The sequence below is a fragment of the Gracilinanus agilis genome, chromosome 2 (assembly GCF_016433145.1).
Source record: "Gracilinanus agilis isolate LMUSP501 chromosome 2, AgileGrace, whole genome shotgun sequence".
Lineage (NCBI taxonomy): Eukaryota > Metazoa > Chordata > Mammalia > Didelphimorphia > Didelphidae > Gracilinanus > Gracilinanus agilis.
In genome coordinates, this window is record NC_058131.1 from 625,011,284 (window position 1) to 625,020,155 (window position 8,872).

At 38.3% G+C, this 8,872-nt stretch overlaps 1 protein-coding gene across 1 annotated transcript in view; it reads right to left on the bottom strand.

Annotated features, from left to right (window-relative positions):
* LOC123238174 (nebulin related anchoring protein) overlaps positions 1-8,872 on the bottom strand; it is an 88,875-nt gene that overhangs the window by 7,333 nt on the left and 72,670 nt on the right. The window contains exons 33-35 of the mRNA XM_044665594.1: positions 6,433-6,537; positions 4,924-5,022; positions 3,647-3,751 (exon numbers count right to left, since the gene is read on the bottom strand). Coding sequence (XP_044521529.1) covers positions 3,647-3,751; positions 4,924-5,022; positions 6,433-6,537 — 309 coding nt within the window. The remainder of the gene's footprint in view (positions 1-3,646; positions 3,752-4,923; positions 5,023-6,432; positions 6,538-8,872) is intronic.

An 8,872-nucleotide genomic window follows, 5' to 3' on the forward strand; every position in this document is an offset into this window, starting at 1 on the left:
GCTCGCTATGCAGATGGCAACTGTTATTAATAGACACTGAGCCCCTACCATGTTAGAGTTAGACAGGACCACAAAGATCATTTAGTGTGCTGCCCTCACTTTATAGAGGAAGCAACTGAGACCTGAAGAGAAGCAATTTTGCCAGAGATGGCACAGGGACTCCTCGTCTTCCTTGGCAGAGCAGCTCTTTGCATGGTGATGCATTCTGCATATGAGTCCACTTCAGAGGAGACCTGGAACCCCAGCATGCAACTCCAGGTTCCCATTTTTCTAGTCTATCTCATACCCTATACAGACTTTTTTTTTAATTAAAGGTTTAAGTAAATACTAGGTGATTCTGCATTTGAGTCTACTTTAGATGAGTCCTGGAGCCCCAAAATACAACTTCAGGTTCCCATCTTTCTAGTCTATCCCACATAGACGTTTTTTTAAAAAATTAAAGGTTTAAGTAAATACTAGGTGATGCATTCTGCATATGAGTCCTGGAACCCCAAAATACAACTCCAGGTTCCCATCTTTCTAGTCCCCATCTTTCTATCCCATACCTTTTATAGACTTTTTTTAATTAAAGGTTTAAGTAAATACTAGGTGATGCATTCTGCATATGAGTCCACTTTAGATGAGTCCTGGAACACCAAAATACAACTCCAAGTTCCCATCTTTCTAGCCTATCTCATACCCTATGTAGACTTAAAAGAAATGAAAGACTTAAGTAAATACTACCTGTTTAGTTATGGAAAGCCCAACTACACTTGCTCCAAATGGGATCAGGAATCCAGAACTTCACTGCCATCCCTCCCAATTCATTTCACTGGCACCCTTTCCCCCAGGGTAACTTCCCTCTGTATACTGTTTGCTATATTATAATAATTTCCTGCCTCCTTCTTCTTCTCCCCCCTCCCTTTTTTTTCTAATCTGTTGAGGTTTTTGCCTTACCACTGGGAGTCTTTACATTGTGCAGGTCCTTTGATGGGAACCCTGGGCTCTCTTCTTCTTGATCACAGTATGCTCAGTTTTGTCCTCATCCTCACACATTAAAGCCATTTGATTTTTAGTTATTTCTGCTGCCTTACAAATATCAATGGCTTTCTTTGCCCAGGAAGGTCAGTTTCCCTCGACACTCTTCCGTGTACTGCGCTTGATCCAATTGTACACACCCCACATGCCCTCCCCCCAAAAGTACTCTTTCATAAGAGGTTCACGAGTTCTCCATTGCCACGTACCCCAGCTGGCAATTTTAGTTCAGTGCCTCTGATGATTGGTAGCGGTCGGTCGCTGGAGGCAAATGTTGGAGATCCTGTGCAGGCCCTTCCTTTCTTAAGAAGCCCCTGCCAAGGGCTGCCTATTTTATCCTGGTTCCCAAACCTGCCATGAGAGAAGTCTCCGACGAAGGCAACTTCCCACATTTTGGGGGAGATTCAGGAGGGATGTCTTTGGCCCGAGCCTTGCCAAAGGGAAGGACTCTTTGACCCAGGGGGAGAGCCAGGCCCCCCTAAGCTGCTATTCTAAAATTATCTTTTCTCGCTCCCATCAAAAGCTTCCAATAATAATAATAACTTATATTTATAAAGCACGCTTCGCGGCAAAGGATCCCACGGTGCTTTACAAACTCCACAAACTGATATGCACATAAAATAGAAGGAGCATCTTGCCATCCTCTGAGAAGGAGCCACCTCCGGGGTGAAAAGTGACAGCTGCTTAACCGCACGGAGCCGCAGGACACAATGGGGAAGACAGGGAGGGAAGAATGGCTGAACTCTGGGTGGCCCATTGCTACCACATTTGGACACACTCAGACCGTGTTATTCTGATCTGACAGCTTTCTTTTGATTCATCAGCCTCACTACCTGTTATCATAGGATCACAGCCCCTGAGCACAAGCTGCCACCTATTCACTTAGAATCAGTCACTTCAAACCCTTCCCGGTACCAGGGCAGCCTTTGGAAGGGCTTAAAAACAAGATTCCTCCATTAGGCACTCGCAGGGCTTCTATCTAAGGGAGACACAAAAGCCTTTTGGTCCCAGGCAGGGGAAATGTGGACTCATATTCATTCATTCCTTCATCATTCATTCATTCATTCATCTATGCATCCATCTATCCATCCATCCAACAAGTGTTTATAAAAGTCCTACTGTGTGCAATGAAAAAGGAATTTCATGGTAAAAGGAACAACTCGGGGGCCAACATTTTCTCTAGAGAAGAGCTTCTAGAACCTGTTTTTTTTTTGGTGTCACAGACCCCACTGGCAGTCAGGTGAAACTTATTAGTTTCTCAGACCAGTGTTTTAAGAGCATAAAATAAAACAAGTGCAACTGCAAAAGAAATCCATTATATTAAAAACTGGCTTTTAGTGATTAACAAATACATATGTATTACATATATATATAGTTGTCTAAATTTTTTTAGAATAAGTTCACAAATATGGAAATGTGTTTTGTATGATAACATATGATTAACCCAGGTCAAATTGCTTTATCATATCCAGGAAGGGGGAGGGAAACAATTGGGATCTTATAACTTCCTATATGGAAAATTGTTATATAACATCTAATTGGGAAAATAAATGATCTTAAGAAAAAAGTTCACAGATCCCAGGTTAGATATCCCTTCCCTAAAGTTAAAGAAGAAATCAAAGAAACACTTAATAATTTCATTCAAGAGAATGACAATTTTGAGACATCCTACCAAAATCTGTGGGATGCAGTCAAAGCAGTACTCAGGGGGAAATTTATATCCTTGAGTGCATATATTAACAAATTAGGGAGGGCAAAGATCAATGAATTGGGCATGCAAATCAAAAAACTAGAAAGTGAACAAATTAAAAATCCCCAGATGAAAACTAAATTAGAGATCATAAAAATTAAAGGAGAAATTAATAAAATCAAAAGTAAAAGAACAAAGAACTATTGAATTAATAAATAAGACTAGAAGCTGTTACTTTGAAAGAATCCCTGCCCTAAGACAAAACCTACTCATTTATATTATAACAACTATGATATTTTATTATAAAAATGTAATTTTTACCATCCAAGTTTATAGACCTCCTGAAATCTATTTAAAGACTACTTGGGGATCCAAAGATTCCAAGTTCAAAACTCTACTCTAAAGAAAAGTAGGCCTATTTTAAGGTCACCAAACTTCACCTCATCAACAAGGTTCCATCTACAGAACAGAAAAAAATTGTGTTCTGGATAAGAAATGAAGACAAGACCTACAATTGGTAAACAGTCTACAGGAAGCTGATCCTGGGCAAACATAAATATAGCAAAAATGTTTTTGAAGTCAGGCACAGAATCATAGAATGTTAGAATTGGAAGGGACCCTAAAGGTCCAACCCTTTCCATTTGCAAAAAAAAAAAAAAGGAAACTGAAGCCCAGAAAAAAGAAAGTTATTTTCCCAAAGCTACACTGTGAAGGACTGGGAAGAACCAGAACATGGGTCTCCTGATTCCTGGTTCTGAGCTCTTTTTTCTGCCCTCATTTTTTTAATCACTAAAACTCAGTTTTTATGAATAATAGCTAATATAATAATAGCTGGCACTTCTATAGCAGTTTAAGGTTTTGCAAATCACTGTACATGTGTTATCTCATTTGATCATTGAAACCCAGAAAGAAAGAACAGGCAAAATATGTTTGTTCACTCACATCACTAAGATGAAGAGCATTCAAGCGGGCTCGGATGAAGTCAGGGTGATCGGGGAGGAACGTGTATCTGTGCATTGATTCTGAGTCCCCAGCTCTGTAGAGACGCTGTCAAGGCAAAACAGGTTCCAGTTTAAATATAGATTACAGCTCATGGTGCTGAATTTCCATAGAATTCAGGACATCATAGACAAACAGAATAGATATGAAAATCATTCTACAATACATATATTTCTTTGTGTGTCTCATAGCTTTTAACAACGTCTTGTCCATGATAGCTACTCAGTCATTTTGCTCCAGAGATGGTTGTACAGAAAAATGCACAAATTGATGAGGCAAATTTCAGAGAGATCCTATTTAAAAGCCACATTTCATATAAGATTCTGACATTATCCATCTGGGAAAAGATGAAATAGCCTAACATGTTGACTGAGGGACTGACATATATCCATCTATAATTTCATTATAGATCAATGTCTCATCTACAATTTATGGTGTTAAAGAGTTTTCTGGAGGTATGGAGAGAATAAATGACTTGCCCACAGTTACTCCAGTTCCATAGGTCAGAGACAGGACTAATTCTGAGTCCATGACCAGCCCTCCATTCATTATGCTTTGCTGCCTTTCAAGCATGCATATATGTTTGGATGTGTGTTTGTGTGTGTGTGTGTGTGTGTGTGTGTGTGTGTGTGTGTGTGCTGATTAGAATATTTGAAGATTTGTTTAAGAGGCAATTTATAAGTAATATAAAGATTTGGATATTTTATTAGAAAGTCTCCAGTGTCTTATGGGATTTATACTGGGAAAATATAATGCTTCCAGTTCTAATCTCATCTTCAATCCAAAGGCAGACCTTAACAATATATGACAGGCAAGTTAAAGGGATTTTGTCCTTCGGTGTAGATTGTACACCTTTTCCAGTGGTGGGAATATTTTTCTATTTCTGGCTCAACTCCATACAGTACATTTCAATTAGAAATTAAGGAAGAGTGAGAGATGCAGATCCAGAGAAAGAGGCAATAAGACAGAGACAGAAACAGAGAGAGACACAGACACAAGGAAAGAGAACGAGGAGAGAGATTTGAGGGAGAACTGTAACAAATGTGCGGAGACTGAAAATAGAGAAAGACATTTAACTTTTCTGTTCTTTGTTTCCAGTGGAGTTAAATTAAGCTTTTATCACGACTGGAGTCCACTGAAAATTAAGGTGTGTTTGAAATGAATGTGGCAGAGAGCCATCTATCCAGAGTGGCTGAGATCAGGTATTACAACAAACCTACATCATTGCAGTGGAGATAGCTATTCTTGGCATGGACTAGATCTGGGGAGTCAACCACTGTAGTGAACTTGATACTGTCCGGTTTTTGACGATATTTAGCCTGCAAGGAATAAAAACAAAGATTTAACGTAACAGGAGCTCAACATTTTGAGTGCAATATCATTATCATCAATATAGAACCAAATATATTAATTACATCTATCCAGAAACATCTCCCCTATTTATGGTCAATAGTTGCAAGAATGCCTTGAGTGAAGAGGGCTGAGATGTTTCAATATAATTAGAAATATCTTTGAGACATTCTTGAAGATATATGCTACAGGTATTAAACTACAACCTGTACTAGTATCTCCTAAAAACACATTCAGTCTTCAACAGAATTCTGTATAAAATCAGGCATATCTATTGGTATTCTTTCCTAGAGGAATTCAGTTCCTAACGTTTTAGAGGACTTTACTATATAATATCACCCACTCATTGGATTCCCCCCACCCCAAGAACAATAGTGAGGCCCCGTAGCTTTGGAATTATTCCAGTTGGACAAATGTATTTTGCTTTCTCCCTTACTTTCATGGTATTTATGATGAATAAAACCCTGTAGTTGGCAACCATAACTTTTTCACTCAATTCAGTAATATATGTCTAAATGTACAGAATAAATCATTAGCTCATTTTGCTGATGAGCCTGAGCACAATTTAGAACATGTTTTCAGAATAGAAGGAGAAATACACTTTGCATTCTCATTAAACTGGATTACTTGCTGTTCCCTGCATTTGACATTTCATCCCCAGCCTTCATGGTCTCGTGACTTTGTAAAAGCTCTCTCTCATGCTTGGAATAATCCCTTGTCTCACTTTCCCTGCTTCCTTGCTTCTAACCATAAGAGTTTCTGGCTCCTTTCAAAGGTTCAACTCAAAGCCTATCTCCTAAAAGAGGATCAACCCCAATTCCTTTGCATTTATTTTGTTTTATATTTATATACAAAATTTTATTTTATGTTTTAATATAATTTTATATTTTTATAAAAACATTTATATTCAAATTTTTATATTCTTATATAATTTTACATTTTTATAAAAACACAAATTTTATGTTTTATATTTATTTACATGTGTGTTATTAATTATACCACCCAAGTAGAATGAAAGCTCTTTGAGGGCAAGGGCTGTTTTGGGCTTGTCCTTGTTTCCCCAGAGCCCAGCAGAGTACTTTATTCATAGTAGGCTCTGAATAAATACATATAGAGCAGAATGGGCTGGAATGGGGAATAGGGGAAGTAGAGATGTCATTCTGGCTCTGATTTTTATTTAATCTAGACCAGCCAATACACTAAAATGGTCACAAGTGGACCTGGGGCTCCTTGAGCCATTCTTCAGATACACCTCATCCAAACTGGCTTCCCCATCAAAAGGAAATATTAAGTTAGCTCCAAAGTATAATAAAGCATCCTGATGGTAAACAATTCTACAAAAGTGCCAAGCCATGAAAAATTTATCAATTTATCAGTACCTCGCTGATGAGTTCACCAGCTTTCTTTACATTTTCTATCTGCGGGGATCTCAGCGCCAGCCAACCCAGTCCCTTCATGTAGTTCAGGTCTGATTTGTAGCGTGACTGCAGGAAGAAAATTGTTGGCTTTTTATCAGTATAACATCTATGACTATTAAGACTCTTTTAAAAAGATCCTTGATTTATAATAATACTCGCAGTAATAATCCCTAACAACATTCCAGAGTCCTGCTCACTCTTGCCATCAAATTGGACTGTTTGCCTGGGTGCAGTCTTATAGAAAATAAATAATAGAAACTTGCTCAGGATGAAAAAAAAATAAGGAGATCCCACTAGTGAATCTGAATGATTTAGAGCAGAAGATATGAATGGACTGTGTGAATGATCTCTTTTGTTAAAAAGCTGAAATTTACTCAAACCAGCAATGAGGCAACCTGCCTGCCTTACAAAGGCAATATTGAGCTTGTTGTCAACTGCTCTGAGTTCTAGCTGAAAAAATAAATTAAGAGTTCTCTTATTAAGTGCCAGTCAATTTCTCTGAGCCTCAATCGCCCAGTGGGTAAAAATAGCGGTCTTCATAATAACCTTTTTTTTTCCTTTGAGACCCACTAGCCCAGCTCCCACATTTTATAGATGAAAAAAACAAGGCCCCAGGGCATTACTGACATACCTAAGGTCACACCATAAGTTCTTCTGATTCTGGGCATCTAACTCCCAAACCAGTGTTGGGGTCTTCCTACCCAGATTACTAGAAACCCCTAGTTTCCTTCAAAACTCAGCTATGGTGTCACCTTTCACATGAAACTTTTTTGGATTCCCCCCTCCAGCTATGAGTGTAACTTGTGATCCAAGGGACGGATCACCTGGCCTAGAGTCGAGAAGACCTGAGTTCAAATCTGACCTCCAGCATTTACCTAGCTGTGTGATCCTGGGTAAGACATTTAACCTCTCCTTGTCTCATATTCTTCACTTGTAAAATAGGTGAACTAAAATAACACAAACCTACCCCGAGCTTGTTGTGACAATAAAATGAGAGAATATTTGTAAAAAGTGCTTAGCCCAGCATCTGGTATATAGTAGGTGCTGGATAAATGTTATTCTTTCCTACTCAATCCCTTAGCAAAGCTCCCTTGAAATGATTTTATATATAAATATATTTATATTTATAAATATTTTATATTTATTGTGATATTATATTTGTATATGATTATATATTATAATATATATTAATTATGAATATCCTGATAGATGACAAACTTATATACTTATTGTGTATATCCTGACAGAATGTAAGCCCCTTGAGGGCAGGAACAGTTTCATTTTTATCTTTGTATTTCCAGAGCTTGGCATTGTAAGATTAAAATTAATATCTAATAACTTCAAGTATTATGTTTTATAAGATTTATTAATAAACACTTGAAGTAGAGGAAATAGAAAGATCCTGTGTAAAGAGAAGTTTTTCTGACTGCAATTAGCTGGAGAAGTGAGAGGAGGGAGCGGGTTTACAGAAACTTTATCTCCAAAACGTAAGGATGCAATGTGAGGACAAAAGTGGGATTCTGGAAAATGGGGTACAAAATTCTAATTACACAGCATATAGTACGCACTTAGGAAATGCATGTCCACCAAATAACTGGTTAATAAGGCATCTGTTGCATTTAGTGCTCTTGGGATGGAGATTATCCTCTTGATACAAGATGCCATGACTTTGGAAAATCCAATAGTCATGCCAAGACACCTGAGAGAATAAGAACTGGATCCACCTTAAAGTCTCACAGGATTTGTAGCTGGAAGGACCACAGAGACCATCCAGATCTGTGGTTGGCAAATTATTGACCTCCCACCATAGTTCCATAAATCTGGGCCATGGGGAGAAAAAAAAAAGCAACTAGTCCAGATTATACCTAGGGGTTCTAATTTACTAATCCTGATCTAGGTCAACAAACTCATTTTATGGATGAGGAAACTGAGGTTAAGGGGTGCAGTGGACAGAATGCCACGGCTGTAGTCAGGAAATCTCATTTTCCTGAGTCCAAATCTGGCCTCAGACATTTACTAACTGTGTGATCCTGGGCAAGTCATTTAACCCCCTTGGCTTCAGCTTTCTTATCTATAAAAATGAGCTACAGAAGGAAATGGGAAACTACTCTATTATCATTGCCAAGGAAACCCCAAATGAGGGCACAAAGAGTGAGATGCAACTAAAAAACAAAAAAAACTGAGACTTAGAAAAGAAAAAATGATTTGTTCAAGGTCACACAAGTAGTAAAGGAGGAGAATCAGAATTCCAACCTTCTGGTTCCAAATCAATTTCTTTCCTCTAGACCAGCGATTTTCAAAGTGGGCACCACTGCCCCTTGGTGGGTGCTGCAGCAATCCAGGGGGTCAGTGATGGCCACGGGTGCATTTATCTTTCCTATTAATTGCTATTAAAATTTTT